Source organism: Cupressus sempervirens, chromosome 2 (genome assembly GCF_028749045.1).
Source record: "Cupressus sempervirens isolate cs-2001-9-10 chromosome 2, ASM2874904v1, whole genome shotgun sequence".
Classification (NCBI taxonomy): Eukaryota; Viridiplantae; Streptophyta; class Pinopsida; order Cupressales; family Cupressaceae; genus Cupressus; species Cupressus sempervirens.
The window spans coordinates 44,792,134-44,817,591 of record NC_143119.1 but is presented as its reverse complement, the minus strand read 5'-3'; the positions used below and the strand labels follow the sequence as shown (position 1 = coordinate 44,817,591).

Genomic DNA, 25,458 nt, shown 5'->3' with positions numbered 1-25,458 from the left:
ATTGATCTATGAGATGATCATCACCAATTATTAGTAAATCATCAACATATAGTATCAAAATTACCATATTATCTTTATCTCTTTTATAATATAAATTTGGATCAACTTCATTCTTGGAGAATCCTAAGCAAGTTAGATACTCATTAATTCTTTCACACCAGACCCTAGGAGCTTGTTTAAGCTCATAGAGAGCTTTCTTGAGCCTGCAAACAAAAGCGTTAGGATCATGAGTTTCAAATCCTTTAAGTTGCTCCAAACATACTTCTTCTGAAATCTTTCCATTTAGGAATGTTGTTTTTACATCCATCTAATGTATCTTCCATCCCTTTGATGCGACAATTGCTAAGATTGCTCTGACAGAGGTATATCTGGCAAGAGGAGCAAAGGTTTCTTCATAATCAATCCCTTCTTTTTGAGAAAATCATCTGGCTACAAATCTGGCTTTATACTTCTCAACACTACCATCAGTAGCATGCTTTATTTTAAATAACCATTCGAAAGAAACAACAGATTTTTCTTTAGGTCTTGGAACAATTTTCCAAACATCATTTTTCATGATAGATTGGTATTCTTATATCATAGCTTCTTTCCAATCTGTACGTTTAATAGCATTAGAAAGATTGGTTGGTTCTATTTTGGATAAATCACTCATGTTTGTTGTATAACTAGAGAATCTTTTAGGTCTTTTGCTTTCTCTAGTTGTTCCAGAAGGTGCAGCAAAGTCTTGAGCTACTTCAACTATTTTAATTTCCCAAAGTGGTCTTCTCTTTGAATTTTCTTCAAGGTTCATATTTTAAATTTCATCTTCAATTTCTTCTAAGTTCTCCCTCTGGGACCTAGACTCACTATTTTTTTCAGAACTAGACAAAGGAGAAGGTTCATCAGAACTTATGGCTCTTTTGAATACAAGACCTTCTTCAAAAATTACATCCATACTAAGTTCAATGCTTTTCTGTCTAGGTATGAAAATCCTATATGCCTTAGATGTTTCACTATACTCTACAAAAATACCTTTCCTCCCAGGGAGTTCTAACTTGGTTCTCTTTTCTTTTGGAACATGGATATATACAGGACACACAAAAATTCTAAGATGACTTATATTGGCTAATCAAAACTTACATAATATAAGTTTTTCTTTTCTTTTTTCTTTTTTCTGTATTAAAGATTGCCTATAAGTCTTTTAATAACATTTGAAATCACACTTCATAATTTATAATCTACTTTGATTTTCCATTATTTTAATAATAAATTACTAAATACAATTTAACATAATCTAAAAACAATATGAAGGTGCATTTAATTTCTTGTAAGCCGTGAAATTCTTTTGTAACAGATTTCACCTCTTGCTTGAAAGTATAGATATAAAACCTAATGGATACATGTGAATATTTTTTCCTGCACTTTGTCTTGTTCCAACATTCTGCAATCACTTTTTTAGCCCTTGAGAAAACAAACTGATAGAGTTTGAACCAAGTATTAAAAAAAAATTCAGCTCAAACAGACAAGCGAGATCTAGAAAAAAAAAAATCCAATAGAGAACATAAGAGAAAGACTAATGATGAAAAGAATGTATAATGGATTAAATTTTCTGAAATCATCAACTAAAAGTCACATTATAACCATCATTTTTTAAAAACTGGAATGAAGATGCGGAGTTTAAAATGTTTAATAAAACCTAGGTCTCAGAGTTCTGATATAACAACAGACTTTCATTAAACGTTCATTTAATATTCAAATAAAGATGCTTAATTTGGAAATTTACTAAATACTTTAAGTTATAATATAACAACAGATTTTCATGTGATACCGGATTCAACTCTCTCAAATTACAGTAGAAATGGATATAACTGAGCGCCTTTTGAAATGGATGTGATAGACTGCCACCCTAGAAATAAGCATAACAGGATAGATACAAAGGGTTAATATATTAAACGTGGATGGACTTTTCTTTTTTGTTTTAATGGAATCATAAGCAGATTGTAAAGAATATTATCTCTACCCTGCAAACATTAAATTTCATCCAGAGAAAAAAAAAAGGCAAGTTATTAACATGAATCCAATCATCTACAAAACTTATCACAATGCTAAGAGAATAAAAGAAACTCAAACATTTTGCTTATTCTGTTATTTCAAACTTATTTTTGCACTGTTAACAAAACCCTACAATGCCAAGTAAACTCTAGCTGCCATTACTACGCTCTAGACAGTTTTTATAAAATATATTCACACAAAACATCATGTCAACAATGGATTCCTTGAATTCAGCACATCAATATACTGAGAATGTTAGCAAATGTATCGAATCACACTCAATAATCTATATAATCTATCATCGAAAAAATATTGAAACATGGGAATCCAGATTCCAAAAGACTTATTAATCTCATTAAGATTAGAATTTCATTGAAACTCACCAGTCCAAAAGGTTCAAATGTTGATACGCTGTAATTGAAATGTACAAAGAATATACCTTCTTGCAAACCACCATCATCAACAGAGCTGGGTTCTTTAACAGTAGTTTCAACTGATCTACTGCTACTGATATTGGTATTTGTGATGCTATCACTTTGTGTGGAATCATCATTCAAAACCATGAGTTCTTGAGGAACCAGATCAGTAAAACAGTCCACCATGTCCAAGTCTTGAGGCATATCAATAGAACCCAAGATATCATCATCAAGCTCAAGCTGATTCTGATCGTCTACTTCCATTCCCACATTATGATTATTACTATTGTGGAGGTTTGAATCCATTAAGTATTCTTCAATTACATGCAAGTTTGCTATGAAGGGCGGGGAAGGAACAATGAATTGGTGTGTGTCATGGTCATTGAATGACCATTCATTGGAACCCAGATCCATGTCAATTTGTGCATTGTCAGGACTACAAATGTCCAGAGGAGTGTTGAATATGTCATCCCACTCTTCTTCTTCCTGAGAAAAACTTTTATATATACTCACCTCTGCCATGGACTGTCTAAGCAATGTGTGGTTGAGTTCAGCAAGAATAGCACTGATATAGGTGTGCATTGGGATTCCACATGTAAATTACGGTATTTAGGTGACAAAGAGAAACTTTGATAGCTTAGTCCTGTCCATGTGATTAGGTTGGTGGATTGAGACTCCAATAATTTTCGATATCAATCAAAAATCGTGATATGACTAGAATACATGAAGATTAATGGATATGATTTGATGAGAGGAATTAATTGAGCTTCAATTGGGAGATAGTTGATTACCGAATAGAAATGGACAAAATTGATTGATTAGCTAAACTCAAAATGAATGATAGTTGATAGGTGGAAGTGAAGATAATTAACATTAGCCAATTACAAAATAGCTAATTGTGTGTAGGAGAAGAATAAATAAATAAAAATTTAATTTATATCTACAAAAGATATGTTTAGAAATATCAATCGTTAAATAAATTAAAGAATTCATTAAATTATAAGAGATTTTATTAGAAAATGAAATAATTTTTAAAAGTATTTAATTAAAAGAAAGTGGAGGAAAAAGAATAATTAGTCTTTAAGGGAAATCAAAATTATTTAATTATGAGAAAAGGAGGAAAAAATGTTTTTGACAGCTACTTAAAAGATTAAAGTTAGTTTAAAATCAATTATTTAATTTTTAAAAAATTAGTATAAAAGTTGCTTGCATATGTTTAGACAATTTTTAGTATCTCTTTCTTACGGAAAATAGATTTTGACTATTTTCAAAGAAGTTATAAGGCCTGCACACACGTAAACTTTTCTATCATACACACTTATTAAATATTTGTATCAATCTTAACAACATATGAATACTATATCTTTACTTAGAAATTGTAGTTAGCAAGCACAAGAAGTTATGAACTAAATAAAGATCTTGAATGCAAGAACTATATCAAACTCATATTATTTCACATTCAAACTCTGCATGTATATACACGCACACATATAAAGACACACAAACATATATATTTAAAAAAGATAAACCAAAATGTTTGATAAATAGCTCTTTACCAATCATAAGTAAACTCATTTTTACTCCAAATGGGATTAAGTACCTAGGTTTCTATGTATAATTTTAGGGAGAAAAAAAAAGAAAAAAAGACAACCACATTCATCATCCTACTTACATCATTTGCATCTTGCACATCCTCCTTTATGTCATGAGATCGTGTATTTGATCATCTTGGATGAGCAACAATCATACGAAGGTGGAAAGAACTTTGACTATCCTGGAGTAACAAAATGAATTTGTGTCCTTTGAGCATGACCCAAGTGAACAGGAAATTTTGTAGGTTGATGATCATCATATTTATGGTCACTTGCAAGGCAAGGATGGTTGAAACCCTTGTTCTAACTTTGTTCACATGGCAATAAAATGCCTATCAATGACCACCTGCAAAAAAAACATAAAGCATGTATCTCCAAGGTGTCTTTAGCATCATATAGATTGAAACATAAACACAACTTTTGAGATGGAAATAGTAGGAGAAAAGACGGCCAATATGGCTCTATAACCCATCCACAAATCATAATTTTGGATTGCTGTGAGTTATCTATTATCTTGGAAAAAAAAAAACCAAATCCATCGACAACTTTCTCTGCACAAATTTGAAACTTATGTAAAGAATGAAGCATGATGAAAATATTAGAAAGGAATGTTGAGACAAATTTTGAAAGAAAGGTTACCCACTACCAACATTTCTAGACAAATGAGAATTGAAAATGGAAGAAATAAATGATTTATGTCCTCCAACTGAAATAAAATGTTCTATGTGGTTGTTCCTAATAATTCATTTTTCAAATTTCTTGCTATCCTAGTCTAACCAAATACCCCCTTGTCCTTGAAGGAGCCCAAATCACTTTGTCTCTCTCTTGGTTGATAAACACCACTCTCTCAAGTAAAATTTGAGCCAGGAATTTTTTTTGTTCTATGGAAATATACAAGTTAGAGACATATTTCCAATTTTCTTTAGTTGTTATGATTTTTACATAATGTACATATTCAATTAGATTTTCACCCAATCTTGTGATATTACTATAATGGATTACTGGAATTAAAGGAATTTTAATAGAGAAGGCAAACCATATCAAGAGTTGGTTTAGAATTTCACCTCTTCTCCATTATGGACCTTCCAAGAAATATATTATGTCATTATATATTTCAAGGTTGCAATGAAATTCCATAATATTGATTCTTGAGGGGGGGGGGGGGGTTCTATTGTAGATATTCTAGTGGTATTTGAAGAGTCTAAATAGTTGCTTGCATAACTTTGTACTAGTTATTATTGGCTTTAGAATACAACTGCCAAACTAACTATTCTCCAAATGTTGAATTTTGTTTAACTATATCATGCATCCCAACTCCTTTAGACTTTTTACTAGTAGCTAAATCTTGTAAAGAGTTCAATGGAATTTTCTTAGCATCATTCATGTTATCTTTCCATAATCAACTCCCAATAATATTTTCAATATGTTTCACTATTATTGCTATGGATTTAAGAATTGCAAAAAAATAGTTGTTGAATGTAGCTAACACTATTTTTTATCAACAAATTGTGACCTTAGAATAAAAGCCATCTATTTTTCCATGTAGAAATTTGAGCTTTCAATCTATCTATAGCATTTGACCAGCATGTTGACTTATTTGCACCCATGAAGAAAGGGATTCCCAAATAAGTACAAGGCATCCTTGTACATTAAAAGCCCAAGATATGAACAATCTTTCTCCTAACAACTGCCTTTTCATTAAAGACATAAACCTTGGACTTGTTGAAGTTGATCTTCTACCTAGAAATATGCAAGTACAAATCTAGTATAGTTTGTTTTATTTGCTTGGCTTCTTAAATTATCACTTTCCCAAAATAGAAGTTGTCCTCCACAACAATGAATTTGTAGGGTATGTGTAGGATCATGGTGGACCAAAAGCTAGCGATGTGGAAAAAAAAATAGTCCAAAAACATCCAAAAGCAATTTAAAATACACTGTAATTTTTTCCCCCAATTCTAATACCAAACAAAATAAATCTACTAGAAGACATATCGAGTATCTGATATATCGACTATTCAATATATCAGATACCTAAAACTTGTGCATAGATTTTTTTTAAAATTCCTTTCCATTTTCTCACTCTACATTGCATCCAAAGACAAGTTTGTTCAATTATTATTTTTTTAATTTATTCAATTTTTTTTTTTTGATTTATGTTTTTGTAATGATAATGTAAGTTTTTAAGTTTGATTTATAAATTATTCATTCAAATTGTAATTATACATTCATTTTTATTATAAATAGGCATGGTAGACCCTAACCAATCTCCAAACAATCCCCCACAAAATGATGGTGCTCAAAAAAATCTAGAACCACCACTAGCCCCTCAAAACCCTCCCTGAATTCAAGACCTAATTAAATAAAATCTAAATCAATTGAGGGTTGTGCAACAAAAATATAACACTTTATGTAGTTTATCTCATGCGCTAGCCACCTTAAATACTATTGTGGCTAATATTGAGACCCTTACCTACCAGCATGATCCTTCTCTTCATTGGTATGATGAGATGCATCACTAGTTTGATGATGGTTTGGATTATGATGGGGTTGTGGCCCTTAATATTAGTAAAAAAGAATTAACCAACCTATTTTTTGACCCCAAAAATGGTAAAATAGTTGACCCTTGAGAACCAAAATTTTCAATCAAATGGTGCACTAATGAGGCCATTAGAACTCATTTTTGGGATTGTTGGTGGATGGTTTTTGACAAACCACCACACAATAATTTGAGATGCCCATATATTTCTTGCAAAAGTTATATGCTAAGTTTTTCAAAAGGCTTAAAGTTAATTATTTGAGCATGAAGTTGAATATGGGCGTAGGAGGTGGAGCTCCACAAGATAGACCTAGGGTGAAGCATAAGAAAGTCAACACATTTGTCCATATTGATATCCCTACCCCTCCTCTAAGCCAACATCTTGATGTCATCGCTAAGGCTAGTGTGGAATTTATTAGAGAAATTCATCATTTGAGCAGCCTACTAGTCACCCAAGCTAGGTCATTATTGCATCCTTGTGTCAATGATGTTGGTGCTAGTACATTTGGTAGTTCCTCACATGTTTGTGTGTCGCATACTTGTGATATGTGCAAGAGTCTTTGTTTAGGTCCCATTACTAGTTCTAAGTTTTAGTTTGAGGTTGGGGATGATGACACAACAAACAATGATTGTAGAGACAACCAAATTCCTACAAGAGACAATGAGGGGTGGGTAGAGACATGGGCTCCTTTTGTTCTGGTAAGTCTATAAATTTGATTCGTCATAGAATTTTTAATTTAAAATCAATATTTATATTTTAAAAAAAGTATAACTTCATACTTATGTAAATTTTTTGATTCATTTACATCAAATCTAGCTAATGATAGAGGAGGAAATGAGAGATTTGAATGCTATCACACTTTTAACCATTTAATTTGGCCTTGAGACCTCTGTGGTATGTATTATTTGATTACTCAGTAATTTCTTGTTTTGTACTATATTTTACATGATTTCTCATCTTCTTTTTCTTTTGTAAGTTTCACCTGTTAGTGGGGGACAATGTGAGGGGGTTGTGCCACTAACCATTGAGAAGGGGAAGCTAATTATATGTTTCAAAGTCATTAAATGCATATATAGATAGATATGTACTTTTTAGTTGTTTTTACTAATGAAATGTTATTAAATTATTATTTTTGGGGGGTGGCCTCTGATGATGCACATACCCAGATTCACCATTGTAGACCCTTTAGCATTTCCATTCACAACAAGATCCCTATAGTGTGTATATTTATCATTTATCTTAATGTTCTTAGATTAAAAATAAATAATTTTCATCATTATTGTGAAAAAAATATTCTTAATTGTCATAGGAAGCACCTAATGTGATGGAGGGAGGTCGGTAAGGCTTTGTATCTTTTCTCACTTAGTTGACATTTGTTGATCAGAGAACACTTAAGGCAAATTATAATTTGAATTCTTGATTAAGTTATCATTAATAACATTATAGCTTAAACTTGTATTAGATCAATCTGACAACCATACAAACATGTTTAGGATGGACTTATCAAGGTGTGTGCTTTGTTGAGGACATATGTGAGAACTCTTGAATAGTGGAGGAAGGCATGGAAAGAGGTAAATAAAGTTTTCTTCATTATTGATCAATATGCAATTTGAAAAAAATTGTATTCTATATGTACAAATCCATTTAATTAACTAGTCTAACTTGGATTTTATCTTTTTTGTGGGCTAGTGCACCAAGTTGGTGTATGAAAAAGTGGACACCCAAAAAAAAAAAATCAATAACCTGATTAGGTTATTTAAAAGTGAAATGCCAACTAGGCTTTGAATCTAGGCCAATCAAAGGGCTATTTTAAGCCTAAAAAGGGGTGACATAGTGTGACACTAAGGACATGGTCCAAAACAACCATATCCAAGATTTTCATCTATTGCAGAGAAGCCAAATGGATATAATCTATAATTTATTTTCCTGATGTTTTGGGAAATTCGGGAGAAAAATGAAAGAGGGCAGCTATCTAAGTCTATATAAGTTGAAGATAATTGAATATTTTTTAAGGATATCATCAAACCCACAAAAAAGAGTTCAAGAGATATATTTATAACAAATTTATAACAATAATTTACAATATTTACATCTCTTATCAGTTTTACATAGAAAATTTGGCATCTAAATATCCACATGTTTGATATCTCTTATCGGATTTTTATAAGAATATGACATCTAAATATGCACATGTTACATGTCTTCTCTTTTTTATATACAAATTTGGCATCTAAATATGCACATGTGACATCTCTTACTAGATTTATACACAAAATTTGGCATCTACATATGCATATCACTGCAAACGTGCAAAATTTTGCATAACATATATACAAAATTTTCAAAACTATTCTACCATATGTAGAATGATTCAACTATATAGCACACAATCAATCAAGGGAACCTTTTGGATCAGCTCTAATCCTTATTGTATCAAGTATTGCCTAGTGATAAAATTCACATACTTTCCACTTCTTGTTAAGAGGCCTACCATGATATAGTATCAATTGAATATTTATTGCAACAATAGGGTTATAATAATGAAGAATATGTCTGTATGTCTCAAAATCCTCAAATAACCACATGGTAGAATTATTGATAGGGTACCTACATTTAATTGTAAAGACAACTTAAAGTTAAAATTGATACATTATACATGACAAATTGACTTAAAGAGATCTTCATGGCAGGGGAAAAAAAACTACCTTCTAAGCCATGTTCCTATCACAATAATAGATCCTATTGGGTGCTCAATATCCTCACCATCAATGATTGTATCTATCAATTTCTTTTTGGGCTCAATACACCAACATAGAAATTAATTCACTCCATCATTATTCTCATATGCAATAACTACATATACATGACCTACATTATATAAAAGGATAAGTTAATGGTAAAATTGAAAGTAAACTATTTTAACCAAGTATTAAATTGATAACTTAGTACCTGATTTAACTAGGTCAAATACATGCTCAAAATATGTTGATGCTTCAACCTAGTTGAGTTGTAGTGTTGTAGGAAGTTGATATGAATCAATTGTATGAAAAGGTCTACAAGACCATAATTTGCCAACCCACTCTTTTGATTCATATTCATCTCATAAATGATGCATAAAAAAAGAGCAAAAGCATGCAATCTTTCTAGTATCAATAGCTAGTGACATTGCATTTGAACTTCAAGATGAATGCATCTCACTTGACCCTGTAAGTTACAACAATCTTGCAAATTTTTAATGTTAGGTTCATGTATCAGCCAAAAATATCTAGAAACCATAGACTTACCTGTATTACCCAGTCCCATTGTAGAATTGTACCATTGGACAATTACTTCAATATTTCTAGTATTGTTCCACCTTTGTACTTTAATTCCTCTCTACTAAGGGCTCTTTTCACACATGCTCCAACACCATCATGCTCTCCCTTTCCATATCCCACATCAATGAAATTCCAAAAATGTTGCACTCCTCTTGTCACATACATCCTACTCAACCAATAGAACATCCTTGCATTCTTGAATTGTGCAGTGCAATTATCTGACTATATAATGTGTTGATTGTATCTTTCATCTCTTTCCCTCAAATTGTCATAGAAAAATCTAAAACATCCTTGCACAAAATTTGATGAATGAGTTTGATCATCGCTAATATAGAAGTGTTACTCTCTTAATACTTTTTTGTCATCCTCTCTGCTATCATGTGCATGAATAAAAGTTATGTGTACAAAAATTGACACTTGCGTAGAGTTGTAATACATTGGTTGCACTTTATTTTGAGGTTTTGGTGTATAGTTTTTAGTGAAGTCAACAACTAAAACAATCGTACCCAAGAGAAAAAATTTCTTACACAAGTTGAATTTCTCATCTAACAATCTAGCTCTATGTGTATGACCTATGTAGTCATAAACTATTTTATCTTGAAACAATTGCATAAAATTAGTTACACATACATCACTTTTCACTAATTCACACCTATTTAATTCTTTTCCATCTTTAACACCATATATAACTGACTTGTACTTTCCAAGAAAAACTAGTGTCTTACCAATTTCATGTGTGCTATCTAGATGTAGGCATCTATGCACCTTTTGCAAATCACTACATTGAGGAATAAATCCTTTCAAACACATGGTCTTATAATAAATACACCCATCATTTCATTTACATAATACACTTGCAAAAAAAATTCTTAGTAACTTAGGAGGTTGTAGACCACATTCCTACAATATTGTGTTAGTACACAAAGTACAACATATATAATGATAAACATCAAACTGCATAGAAAACTCAACATGAACCCTACAACAACATGTAGTGCATGTATGATTTATCTTAACATAGAATGGTTTTTTTTATCTCAAAAATTCTTAAACTGGTTTTAATTTGAGGAAATCTTTGAAGAAACATTTCATAAAATTGTGTTCGAGTCATATGTAAAAAATGTTTTGCATGTGGCTCATGGTTTGTTTTTTTCAATTCATCTTTTGAGAACATCTTTTTGGTTTGGTGAAGCCCTTGTATTATCATGCCAAAATTTCTCTATTAATATTCTTATTGCATCAACAATAACTTTATCCTTATGTGGGAGTCTACCTTGGAATGACCAAAAAGAGGTATCATTAGAATTCTCAACTTTCTTTCGCCTCATTAAGGCTTTGAGTAACATTGTTCTACTTATCCTTAATGATTTACTTATTTTTCTTACCATACGATTTTTTTCCCATTTCCTTTCCCATTATGGTTGATGTGAGGACCCATTGACTTGTATTAGCATCTGTAGTATGTGCTTTTTGAACCAATAGATTAGTATGCATCAAGGAGATTTCTAACAATGCTTCTTGCACTACTATTTTCAGATGTTCTTAACCCCAAAATTCTCATTGTCTCTCTAAATTTCAGATTTTTAACCATTTCAACAAGAAGTTGGCATCTTCCACTTTCATTTAAATTTTCAATACAGTTATTCCAAATATTTTAGTTATCCAACAATTTCTTTCTGACATTTTATCATGCATTGACTTCAAAATATTTTCATCAATGTCAATTAGAAAACTTTGGTTTTCTACAAATTATCCTAGGAGATGTTGATGTACACACATGCTCTATATTTTCATTATGTACATCATGCACATTCATCATTTCAACTTGAAATGTTGCATTAGGGGCATTAGGTGATGTAAGTGTATTTTTCATGAACATTTTTGTTTGTTAAATTAGGTGTGTTTGCGACATCAATATCAATAGGTAGATTTTCATCACTTAAATTAAAGGCATTTGATGGTGTACCTTCACATAATCTCCTCATATGCTTCCTTGTTTTTTCCTTTGTTGCCTCTCATTTTCTAATAGTTCCTATCTTGTTCTTTCCCATGATTGTAGATGCAAATTACCCTAAAAACAATAAAATGAATACAATAAACAATAAAATACAAAACTAAACAAATTTACATGATTATTTTATGCTCAATCACAAGATACTAACAAAAAAAAGATATTGGCGCATGAAAAATATAAAATTTACCTTTTCCAAGCACAAAAAACCTTACACTTGCATACTTGGTAAAGAATACATGTGAAACAATAGTAGAATGTGGTGGATCACACTAAAAGAACATAATAATCATTGACATGCTATTTTATTTACATTTTTTAATAACCCAGTCAAATTGCATATAACCTAGTCAAGTTATTGGGTTCTAACTACATTATCTGTATAGATAAATAACTCAATTGGGTTTTATATCACTACTAAACAAAGGTATATTGAAGAAGGGGGGGAGTGATGGGGAGAGAGAGAGAGAGAGAGAGAGAGAGAGAGGGTGAGGATAGGGTAAAGAGAGAGAAGGGGATATAAAGAGAGAGAGGAAATGGGGGTGAGAGAGAGAGAAGAGGATGGGGGGGAGAGAGAGACATAGGATGGATAAAGGATTAGGGGATAAGAGAAAGATAGAGAGGGGATATGAGAGTGGGAGAGAGAGATTAGGAGATATGATAGAAATAGTGTGAGAGAGAGTAGGGGATATGATAGAAAGAGTGAGAGAGAGATGGAGAGAATGAGAGAGAGAAGGGGATGCGATAAAGAGAGTGAGGGTATAGGGGAGGGGGGGGGGAGAGAGAGAGGATGAGATGAAGAGAAGAATTAGAGGATACGATAGAAAGAGTGAGAAAGAGAAGGGGGAGAGAGGGATAGGAGGGAGGGAGGGACAGAGAAGGAGAGAGAGAGAGAGAGAGAGAGAGAGAGAGAGAGAGAGAGAGAGAGAGAGAGAGAGAAGGGGATAGGACAAAGAGAGAATATGAGCAAGAGAGGATGGGATGGTGAGAAGAATTAGAGAATACATGATAGAAAGAGTGAGAGAGAGAAGGGGATAGGAGAGAGAGATAGAGATTAAGAGATTAGGAGATATGATAGAAAGAGTGAGAAAGAGATGGAGAGAGAGAGAGAGAGAGAGAGAGAGAGAGAGAGAGAGAGAGAGAGAGAGAGAGAGAGAAGGGGATAGAAGAAAGAGAGAGAGGGAGGGAGGGAGGGAGAGAGGGAGAGATAGGGGGGGATGGGATGGAAAGAAGAATTAGAGGATATGATAGAAAGAGTGAGAGAGAGAAGGGGATAGGAGAAAGAGAGAGGGGGATAGGAGAGAGCAAGAGGGATAGGGGAGAGAGATTATGGGAGGGAGGGCGAGGGGGAAGAGAGAGAGAGATCAGGGGATATGATAGAAAGAGTGTGAGAGAGGTGGAGAGAATGAGTGAGAGAAAGGGGAATAGGAGAAAGAGAGAAAGGGGATATGAGAGAGAGATTAAGGGATATGATAGAAATTTTGTGTGTGTGTGTGTGTGTGTGTGTGTGTGTGTGTGTGTGTGTGTGTGTGTGAGAGAGAGAGAGAGAGAGAGACAGAGAGAGAGAGAGAGAAAGAGAGGGAGAGAGGGAGAGATTAGGGACATGAGAGAGAGAGAGAGAGAGAAGGCGATGGGAGAAAGAGAGGGAGGGTATAGGAAAAAGAGAGAATGAGAGAGAGATCGAGAGAGGATGAGATGGAGAGAAGAATTAGAGGATATGATAGAAATAGTGAGAGAGACAGAAAGGGATAGGAGAAATATAGAGGGGAGAGAGAGAGGGGGGGGGGAGAGATATTTGGGGAAAGGATAGAAAGAGTGACAGAGAAGGAGATAAGAGAAAGAGGGAGGGGGATAGAAGAGAGAGATTAGGGGATATGATATAAAGAGTGAGAGAGAGACGATGATAGGATAAAGAGTGAAAATGAGAGCAAGAGAGAGAGTAATGGAGAGAGAGAGAGAGAGAGGATGGGATGGAAACAAGGATTGGGGGATATGATAGACACTTGTTTAGCAAAATACATAACCCAATCTCTCTCTCTCTCCATGTCCCTCCCTCCCTCAATCTAACCTTGTGTAGTAGTAATACAAAACCCGATCAAGTTTTCTAGAACTTGATTGGGTTCTAAATGCATTTTTTATTTTCATAACCCAATTGGATTATTTGAATCCAAAAAATCTGATTGGTTTATGGGTTGGTGATAGCCTAGGAAAATGACCCAAATCCTTGGGAGACTGTTTTCCATCCATTTTTTTCCTTTAGACATTTTTTCATCTTCTAAGATGAATTATCATCTTTGTCTTCATTAGGTACACTAATGGTAAAGTGGGTATCTCTAAAATTACCACCATAATCTTACACGTCTTCTTAACTTTCTAACAATTTTTTTTTGGACAACATTAACATTATAAACTTTAATTACTTTTATGAATGCCTTGGCATTCCTCAGATACATACATCTACCATTTTTTTAATAAATTTTGATATAATTAACCAAATTTAAAATAAATTACATATTATTTTTTTATACTTTATATATGTATGTATGTATGTATGTATGTATGTATGTATGTATGTATGTATGTATGTATATGTATATATTAAAAAGTTTCCATTTTCAAAATTTATTTTGATGCAAGTTATGCTCAACACACGAACATGTACCAAAATTTTAGGATGTAGTCTATTCAATAATTCATAACAAAAAAAACACTAATCATAAAAGTACAAAAAAACACACAACTTCTAGATATGACTATTAGCTCATACTACCAAAGGGATATGCAAAATACTAAATATAACTATGTCTTTTGTGTTGCACACAAAAATAACTATGTTATCTTTTCTAAAAAAATTAGGAACTATTTTTCATGTGCACAGGTTTTGACCCACCTAATCTTGTCTATTTCATAAAAACTCTAGTATTTTAGAAAGTAGATTCAAAGTACTACAATTTATATGCTTTATGCATCTTGTCATTTTTAGTGGATATTCCTCAAATGACTCGTCCAAGTTCAGGTTTACCTGATTTTCAAAAAAAGTTGCCCACTTATACCCCCCTTTTTGTACACCATCTTGGTGCACTCACCCTTGTCCATACAGGACCTAGCGAGTTTAAAGAGTCCATCGAAGAGGCTTCATTTTGATGATCCTTCTACAATCTAGGACATAGTAGTTTTTTAGGGAAGCCTTGGGGCACATTTCCATATGACATATGCCATATTTTATGTATAAACTTTGATTTCATAGACATATTTTGATGACATGTGCCATATTTTGTATACGAATGTACATTTTGACATACATTTGCATCGAATCTATATATGATTATATACTTTGATATATTGTATTATTGTGAATTGTTGCATAGGTGTATTTGTATAGTGTATGGAATCTTGTTTATTTTAATAATGTTTATTAGAATCTTGTTAATTGAATTCTAATTCATTGGAATCTTGTATATGGTTTATGCAACTTATTCATTGTAGTCTTGTTCATTAAAATCTTGTTTGTGGTTTATGAAATCAATATCACACTAATAGAAAATAATTGAACTCCTCCAAAGATTTAAGCAACCACAAAACCAAAATCCCTCCTTAAGAAAAAATAGCTAGAAGCGAAGACAAGCCCTTGAAAATTTTCAACATCCAACTAACCACAGACATAAAGAAAAAACAAAACAATAAGGGCATTGTGTTATGACTCTCAAAGATTACTGCTCAAATGTACTTAATGCACCTTGTGGGAAGTTCGATGTGTGGTGTTTGTGAACTTTCTAATGATGAATCGATGTCACAATGAATGGTTCGAAAGTTGTGTGCCGGTGCACCAATTCACTGAGGAATACTATGAGATTTGGCATCGACCAATATCATTGTGCCAATTGAAACAAAATTGAATCTTGCAAAAATGAGAGAGGTTATAGTGGATATTGATATCATGGTTCTATAGCATGTGATAGTTCTTCAATAAGCCTCACAAGTTATGAGATACAAGTATCAGAAGATTGCAGCCTAGAAGTGCTTAGGACACCTTGGAAACGCTCTTGTTTGGGGTGCTTGCGAACATTCTAGGCTCCCCGTGGTCGAAACAGTAGTGTCATTGGGGTTCACTTCGCCATCCAAAGTTAACAGTGCCAACAAAATGATGTCATGATGAATGGTTCAAAAGTTGCGCACTGGTGCACCAATTCACTAAGGAACAGTGTGAGGTTTGGCATCGACCAAGATCGATGTGTCAATTTCAAATGAAATTGAATGTCCCATAATTAAAAGAGGTTATTGTGGACATCAATATCATGGTTCTTTAGCATATGACAATTCTAAGATACAAATGTCAGAAGATCACAACCCAAACATGCTTAGGGCACCTTGGAGACACTCTAGTTTGGGGTACTCACAAACGTTCTAAGCTCGCCAACGAAGTAGAAGTGATTGCAATGGTATTAGTTGCAAATGCTATAATAATAATAATAACCATTGAAACCTAAAGGACAACTTAGATTTTAAATGAAGCTTTTTGTATTCAAAAATAATAGAAATCTAATTGTGAGTTTTTGGTATGATTTTTAATAAAATATTTGAATTTGATTCTATATGTTTTAGCACATCTATTATCTATTTATTCAAAGTACTTTAAATTTCTATTTTAAGACTTTAATTATTGTACATAGATTTTATAATAGAAAATTATACATTATAATAATACAATGAATAATTTGATCTTTCATACTTTTCTAGAACTATTAGAAATGTTTTAATTAATTGTAAGTAAATAAATTGAAATACACACACACATAATGTTTAGTGTAGTTATTTATTACAATTCTTAGTTAAGTGGAATTTAATTAGTGATATTGTTAAAAGAAAAGAAAAATGATTCCACATATATTATATGTATTACAATGTGTAATTCTATGAGTTAATGTGTTGGTTATACAAATAGACACTTCTTAAACATGTTTCAAAAAATATTGCAATGACCAAGAATACTACTTTCTCACCTGAAAAATACATAGAATATAATTTAAAAATATTCTAAAACTAAACATTCATATATTTCATTCATATAATAAATATATAATAAAATTACAATCAAATTAGAACTAATAACACTTGTTTCTGAGTTACGTTATTTCAAGACTAATATTCGGTTGGCATTCGATTTTATGGACTTTTCGAAACCCGATTCTTTTTCAGTGGGAAAACCGAACAGATTTTTAAACTTACGTTGCTGAATGGACATGAAAACCACAAACAAATCATAATGCAATTATTCGCCTGTTTAAATTTGGCTGGATAGGCGCTGCAGTCCAAAATAGGAACCGCAAAATTTAACAGCTGATATCTTGTGTTCGATTAATTTTTCCTGACAAAACTTCTGTAAAGAATCAATTTGCAATAGAACATTTCCCACCCGCTGTGAAAAAGGTGCTATCTTTGTGAAAGAGAAAAGGAAACTTGGAAACATAGAATTACTATAAGAGATGCATTCTACAGAAAACTAAGAACAAACCTTTGCTAAAGCATCACATTGCAATACAGAAAAGATCCAGCGAGACGTGTTATAAAAGAATGTGGCAGAGAAAGAAAACAACATGCAACAAGCAGAGCAAGAACAGAGGAAAAGGGCAAGAACGGAGGATACACATGATCATGGCAGATCTCACTCTCTTGTGAACTACTGTAGTATATATCTAACTAAAAATACTTTCAAATACATTTCCATCCTTGTCAATCAAAAATTTGGAGAAGTTCCATCTGATGTCCTCATCAAAAACACCACCTCTGCATGATTTTAAGAACCTGTATACAGGAGCTGCATTCTCACCATTCACATCCACCTGCATATTCATAATTAGTATTTCAAATCATTATTAAGGAAATAATGTTAACTAAAAACTTTACTTTTAAATCATATACCATGTCCCCTGTATTTAAAATGCAACCCTTATCAAAAATGGGAAAGTTGGCTTTAAAGCGAGTGCATGCAATTGCTGCAATCTCTTCATTAGTACCAGGTTCTTGTGCAGCAAACTGATTACACGGAAAGGCCAATACTTCGAAACCTACAAACATGTTTTCCAAAATAATTTGAGCTCTCTAAAAACTTTGATGATTGACATTATTTATATTTTTCAGTATATATTTTGAAATCAAATTTTATTTTGGATTTTTGAAGATATGCTATGTTGTTTTAAGCGTTTTCTTGGCTATCAGTTCTCTTGTCAAGGGGCCTCTGTTTGTTTGACCATGTACGAAATTCTGTAGTTAAGCACACTCAAGTTGTAGTATTGGGATGGGTGACGTCCTCCGGGCTCTGGGGAAGTCGGGTGCTTTGTTAGGTTCGTGTTCAATCACTACTCATGAAATATGGATCAACTGGCTTTACTCAAAAACTACACAGTTAAATCCTGATAGCTATATCATAATTTAACTTGTTATAAAATTATTTCCTACGCACCCATTAAACATTTCTCGAAAAATAAACTTCTTCCTTAAAATATTTCATATCTGAAAGTCACTAAAGATAGTACTTTGCAAGATTAGATGTGCATTATCATTATTTGTACTTCCTTTTGGATTGACTCGCCCATTAGATTACACACATAGAGAACAAGTCAGGTGTTGACCTATAATTTGGCTTAAGATGGAAGAAATCTCATGCCAAAGTTTCCACAATTAAACCTTCTATAAAGATGTAGAGAAACTTAAATCTGATGTCAAGTTTCCACAGTCAAATCTTCTATAAAGACGTAGAAGAATTTAAATCTGATGCCAAGTCTCCACAGTCAAACCTTCTATAAAGATGTGGAAAAACTTAAATCTGATGCCAACTTTCCACAATCAAGCCTTCTATAAAGATGTGGAGAAACTTAAATCTGATGTCTAAGTTTCCACAATCAAACCTTCTATAAAGATGTAGAAAAACTGACTTTTAACTACTACCAATACAAGAGCATCTATTTTGTAATAAGTCATATAGAAAATTCATTCAAGTACACCAGATGGATACTTCAGGAAATATTCCATTACACCATACAAATTATAATTTCAGGGGGTTTACAGTTACAGACTGGTATTATATAACAAGCGTTCATCCCATGCAAAAGAAATCCTCAGCATCCAAGATTTACAACATTTTCATAAACATGAATTAGTATTTGAAGCCCAATGTCACCATCTCAAAGCCAATCCAAGTTTCTATTGGATTTATGATAGATTTTAGTTTCAATCGTATATAATTTTAAACGAACATACACAACTAGAAGCTATCACGGATATCATGCATCTACTTCAGAATTGTGTAAAACACATACCACTAAATCTCCACTACCATAGAAAAGCTAAACAGTCTACTTCCCCTATCTAAAAGTAAATTAAAAGCTCCAAAACTACAGATAAAAAGTCCTCTAAAACATAAAACTATTAGACATTAGAAGACTATATATATTACATATCACCTTGGTCCTTAAACTTGACATACAATTCATTCATCTCCTCATAGTTTGTGGTAGTAAGCCCACTAAATGCATGATACATAGATTTAAAAATATGTAAGAAATCCTACTTAGGAGTATCTAGTTTAGTTTCAAAATTGATGAAAGCTGAATCAGTTCTGTTATATTATTCCATGAATATTTTAAATGTGCTTGCAGGACATGGATGATGGAACAATTCAATCAAATAAATTCTTAACTCTTTATATTTAATAAACTTAGGTTTGAACCTATAGCTCTAGTTTTAAGAGAGGTCATAACTTGAAATCTTGCGGGTAGTAGATATTACTATAAGTCATCTATAGATCTATATACAGATTTCTCGGTATTATTGATTATAAAAGACTCTCAATCTTTTGTCTTTCTTTTGATTGCAGTTATTAAGAAACCAATGGAAACAGAGAAGCAGGGTGTTTCGTTGGCATATGAACACCTAGTACCACAAAAATCCAGAGAGATGGCTCGTAAGATTCTAGAGCATTGTGCTGAACAATCTTCAGCTCAACTAAAATCTAATGATGATTGTCAAACTTCACTAGGATCTTTAGAGCATTTGGCTTCGAGAATCAAAGGTACATCTCCCTCAAGACTCTCAGGCATCTATCAAATTTTGAATATAATTTTATGATATAGTTTTGAAATATATATTGTGATTGTTCAATTGTAACTCTATTATTAGCTGCCAGAACTGCAGGTTCCCAGTCCTTGAAAAACCTAGTGGACTCCTTTTTTGATCTCTTTTTTAATTTTTTGTATGGGGTTTCGGATCCCCTCAAAATTTGTTTTTACCGAAATAAAAAACTCTACTATAAACTATTTAATAGTCCAATCAAAAGTCTAGAATCTACAAACAAAATATAAATTCCAATAAAGTTCCAAATCAAGTACATTAATATAATAGCCCAAACATACCATCACACATTGTTAAGGTGGACTCTATTGTTTTCCAATCTTTCAAGACCTTGTAGATAATTGTATTGCTTCAGCATCAAATACTAACAAAATGACATAAAAGAGAAGCATGTTGTTGATTGATGAAGCAAACAAGATAGCAAAATCATAGTAGTCATAACAAATACACTGATAACATGTTGGCAGTAATACTTAATGTAATTGATACAATTGTCAATGAAACCTAAAAAGAACCTCCATGTTACAACTAAAGGTATCTTTAACAAGCAAGAACTTTTTGCATTGAACAGTGTATTTTATTTGTTTTCTAATAATTGCTTCTCATTTATTGCATAGAAAACACAATGCCAATATCAAGTTCAAATGACCATTCTCCATCAAATCTTGCAACACCTACCTTGGCCATTAGTTATTGCAACATCTACTTTGGGCCTGGTGGAGCATCATCTGATGTCACTAATGATACTAAAAGTATTCCAATAGTCCCAAAAGCGATGGAAGGATTTCGATTGGATTTATCAAATTTATGTCGGGTTCCAGAAAATAAAGGTTTTCGAATGTGTTTATCAGAGGTATGTCAGATTGATATTGGACTATGTTAATATTTTTTATTAGATAAGCAAGAATTTTGAAATAAGTTATGCTAATATTACAACTAACATGTTTTGTTACAATTTAGACTAACTTTGTCTGTCTCTTTGTTAACCTTTGTGGATTTTAAATAGGAATTTGATGATGAGGACCAGGTAAGCAATAATGCCACTAGAGGTTCAGCCCTCTATTTTCTTGATGTAACTTCTTCAAACATTTTGGTTTCTTAGGAATAACTTAATCTAACCATTTTATATTCCTTGCAGACTTGACTATAACAGGAGTCTAATGATGAAGACCATGTAAGCAACTATGGTAGTAAAGGCTTAGCTCTCCATTGTCTTGACGTAAGTTCTGCAAAGATTCTAATTCTTGTAGGAATATTTTATTCTAAGCATTTACTAACCTTTTACAGACTTGACTATAATAGGAGCATGATGATGATGCCCATGTAAGGAAAATGCTACTAGAAGTTCAGCTCTCTATTGTCTTGTTTTAAGTTCACATATTCTAATTTTATTAAGAATAACTTAATCTAGACTTTGCTAATTTCCATTTTTGAATGAGTTTATCAGAGATATGTTGAGTTGATAATGGACTATGCTAATATTATTTATTAGAAAAGTAAGAATCTTGAAAGGTCTGTAATGTCTTGTTCAAATAGAAAGTAAGATTTAAAAGTTATGCTATTGTTACAACTAATATGTTTGTTTTTCTCCTTTTTGATTATCTGCTAACCTTTGATAACTTTTAATAGGAACCTCATGACGATGACTATATAAGAAACAATACTACTAGAAGTTCAGCTTTCCATTGTCTTGATGTAAGTTCTTCAAAGATTCTAATTTTTTTAGGAATAACTTAATCTGACCATTTTCTAATCCTTTGTGGATTTGATTAAAATAGGAGATTGATGATGATGACCATGTCAACCACGATTGTAATAGAGGTCTTCATGTAAGTTGTTCAAATATTCTAAGTTTCTTAAGATTAACTTAATCTGACATTTGCTAACCCTTTGTGGACTTGACTTAACAAAAGTTTCATGATGATGGCGGTGTCAGCAACAATACTAATAGAAATATTGATGTAAGTTGTTCAAAGATAATAAATTTCTTAAGAATAACTTAATTTCATCATTTGCTAACCCTTTGTGAATTTTGACTATAATAGGGTTCTAATGATGATGACAATGCAAGCATCAACGATTCTCTAACCATTTGCAACTCTTTGGGGGCTTGACTATACAGAATTCTAATGATGACCACCATGAACAAAATTCTAATGATGACCACCATGTAAGCAATAGTGCAACTGCAGGCTCAGCTCTCCAATGCATTGATGTAAGTTCTTCAAAGATTCTGTAAGACATTTTTCAATCATATTGTTTCAGTTATTTGTCATAGTTTGAATGAGTTTTCAGATTCTACTTTTCATTTGGGTGATGAGGCCACTTAATATGCAAATATTAGTTGACATGATATTTTATCTGGAAAGCCATCAAAATTTATAGATAGTTTGTAATGAAATAACTTGCACAATAGAAGAAATAATATGAAATATTATATAAATACTTGATAATAACTGAGAGCAATAGGCCACTTCGAGGGGGCAACCTCCAGATATCTCCAATGAGAACACACTTCACAATATGATGTTGAAATGAGACTCAGAACCTCTTATATATTCCTAATTATGCTTAGGTTGAATAGACACAACTCTACATAACACCTAGGCCGACCTCCCTACCTAAATAATAATATAATAATGATAACATGACTTGATTAAGGGTTAAGATAGCCACAAATTGACTATCCATATCCCTATATACACCAATATTAAGGGCGTAGCATAGTTTGTGATTTGTAATTTCTGATTATTAAAATCCACCAACGAAGAGACACATTAATCAAAAGGTTACAGAGGTCACAACTAGCTAAAGTTTTCTTCCTCCCTTCCGTAGCATGTGTTAACTTGTGAATCTCATAAGTTTCTTTTGTTTCATTCATTCATTCATTTATTCATTGGCTAATTTGAAAGTCTAAAACTATAGTACTTTAAAAACACATGTTTGTGAGCTTTTCTCAGAAAATATATAGTTAATTGTCAACATTGTTCTTATGTAGGTGCAAAACAAAAGTGATTCAGTATGAAGGCCAATTGTTGGGGAATCTGAATAGACAGTGATATCCAACGCAACCTCCGAACCTTCAAAATGAAAAATTCCATTCAGTTGATTGAATAATGTAGGCCATTACCTTTTCATACAATTGGAAAGAGCATGCAGGCGGTTTGAAGCGAATTCCATGGATATCACAGCTTTAATAAAAATTTTGCTGCTGTTAACATCAAAATATTCGCCTGTTCCGAAATGAGATATTACAGGTTTTTGGATTCATGATATTGTAAGTTTCGTGTTCCTCTGCCTTTTTCAATGCATTAAGGGTTTCAGCATAGTTTTTGTCCTTCCTTCCCTGGGGTAAACCATGCTTATTTTGGACTTGGTTTGACAATGAAAGTTCAGTATGCTATCTCAAGCATCAGGATGGAAGAAGACTCACTAAAGGGAGAAAACAGGTTGATCTCTATTTTCTGCTGTAGATTGGATAAAACATAATGTAAGTACAATTCAACTACTAAAAGCATTGAATGAATGAAACAAGTCAAGGATGAAGAAGTAACAGCTTTGAATTATCTTTACACTTCTGTGATGTCAGATAAATGTTGACTAGATGACAGTGATTTGAAGCTCAAATGCAATTAATAGTCATTAATGGGTATAAAATAATTTAAATGTGTGAAGAATTAATGGTGCAACATTTGAAATTAAAAGGTAAGATGTAGATTAATATTTAGAAAGGAAACATGAGTACATTGAGAAGATCAGTTGTGACTACAAATTTCATGGAGACTTCAGAAATGGTGAAAATTGTATCAGTTTGCTTTTGAAAGGATGTGATAATTGCTTTGTTGCAAAGGGATGGGTGTTCTTCTTAGGACATTGTTTTGAATTGTTAAAAGATTGTCAGCTTAAGTCATTAGACTTAGACTTACTTTCTAACATAGCAAATTTTAAGTTTTTAGATTGAATTTTGAGTGATTTTTAAACTTTTTTTAATATTGTTTCCAACATTACAAGGATTACATTGGATTTGTAACGGTAATTGGCTGACACATTTGTGGCTGCTCGTCTTTCCCTCAACAGTTTCCTCCAGTTGCTCCAATTTGTTCACACAATGTAACTTTTATTTTTGCCTTGCTATAATTTTTCTTCCAGCAGTTATTCTTCTTACATCAAGAAGGCAGTTGGCAAGTTTTGTAGACACACATTCTTAAAATGTAATTCATAATGTAATGACTTTGTTTTAGTGTTGTTCAGATTGTCAAACCTCCTGTAACTCAAAATTGAGGGTCCATGGCTGGTTGTTTTCATGAACAACTACTCTAACGATGTAAAGAAATAAAAACTAGATTGTTTGAAACAAATGTAATCTTGAATATTATGAAATTGATTTTATAGTTCTTTTGTATGAATATTTTAGAGGTATTTTAAAATGTTTTATTATATAGATTTAAACTTAAATAGTTCAAACAATCAATTGAACTATGTTTATTTTTATAGATTTAACATTTTCATCTATGTTATATTTTGTTTAATTTCGTAAGTCATTAATTTTCTACTAAACTTGACTTTACTTGTAGGTTTTCCTATTTTCATGTTTTGAGGTCTTCAATCATTTTTCCCAAGAAGTTGGGTTAGCCTTGTTGAGGCATACCCTTTTACAAAAGGCTCCTTTATCCAACTCCTCTAAATATTTTTTCATAGGGTCATCAAAACAAGGAATGATGTGCTCAAAATGTCTTGTCTAGAAGAGAGAACTCTCCCTCCCATAGAAGGATGTGAATCCAACCTTTAAAAGAATTGACAGATCTTTTATGTTCAATTAAACTTGATTTCATGTTCTACACCCATCAGAAACATAACCAACCATGGCGCATTTATTTCAAAACCTAAAGAGCTCATATGTTTGATCTATTACATCACATTCCCCAACTTAGAGGATAATGTAATTAGATAAACAAGCACCTGCTTCATATACACATCAATATAGAATCTTACAAAATCATTATTATCTACATTATGTATCATTAACAATTTGGCCAACAATACAAGAAATTCATATCCAAATATTTTTGCCCCAGTGTTTGATCTATAAACTAGGAAATCTTAACTTGTGTAGGACTCTATTATTTCTCTAAATCCAAGATTGTATGATACTTCTTAAGGAAAATGATAGCATTACAAAAAAAACCAATACTAAATAAGAGAATACATATATAATATTCTCAGAGGGATAACATAGCGAAATAAATCATTCACAAGTACTAAGGTCTCAATAAATCTATGAAAAAACCAATACCAAATAAGAGAGTACATATATAATATTCTTGGAGGGATAACATAGAGAAATAAATCATTCACAAGTACCAAGGTCTCAATGAATCTATGTATATTTTCTCTTAGACCAAGCTCTAAAAACATTAATATTGAGTC

The 25,458-nt window shown here is 32.3% G+C and overlaps 1 protein-coding gene across 1 annotated transcript in view; it reads right to left on the bottom strand.

Annotated features, from left to right (window-relative positions):
- Positions 1-23,157: 23,157 nt before the first annotated feature.
- The window catches only part of LOC149570985 (putative phospholipid hydroperoxide glutathione peroxidase), a 43,715-nt gene continuing 41,414 nt past the window's right edge, over positions 23,158-25,458 (bottom strand). The window contains exon 5 of the mRNA XM_089815666.1: positions 23,158-23,264. Coding sequence (XP_089671792.1) covers positions 23,158-23,264 — 107 coding nt within the window. The remainder of the gene's footprint in view (positions 23,265-25,458) is intronic.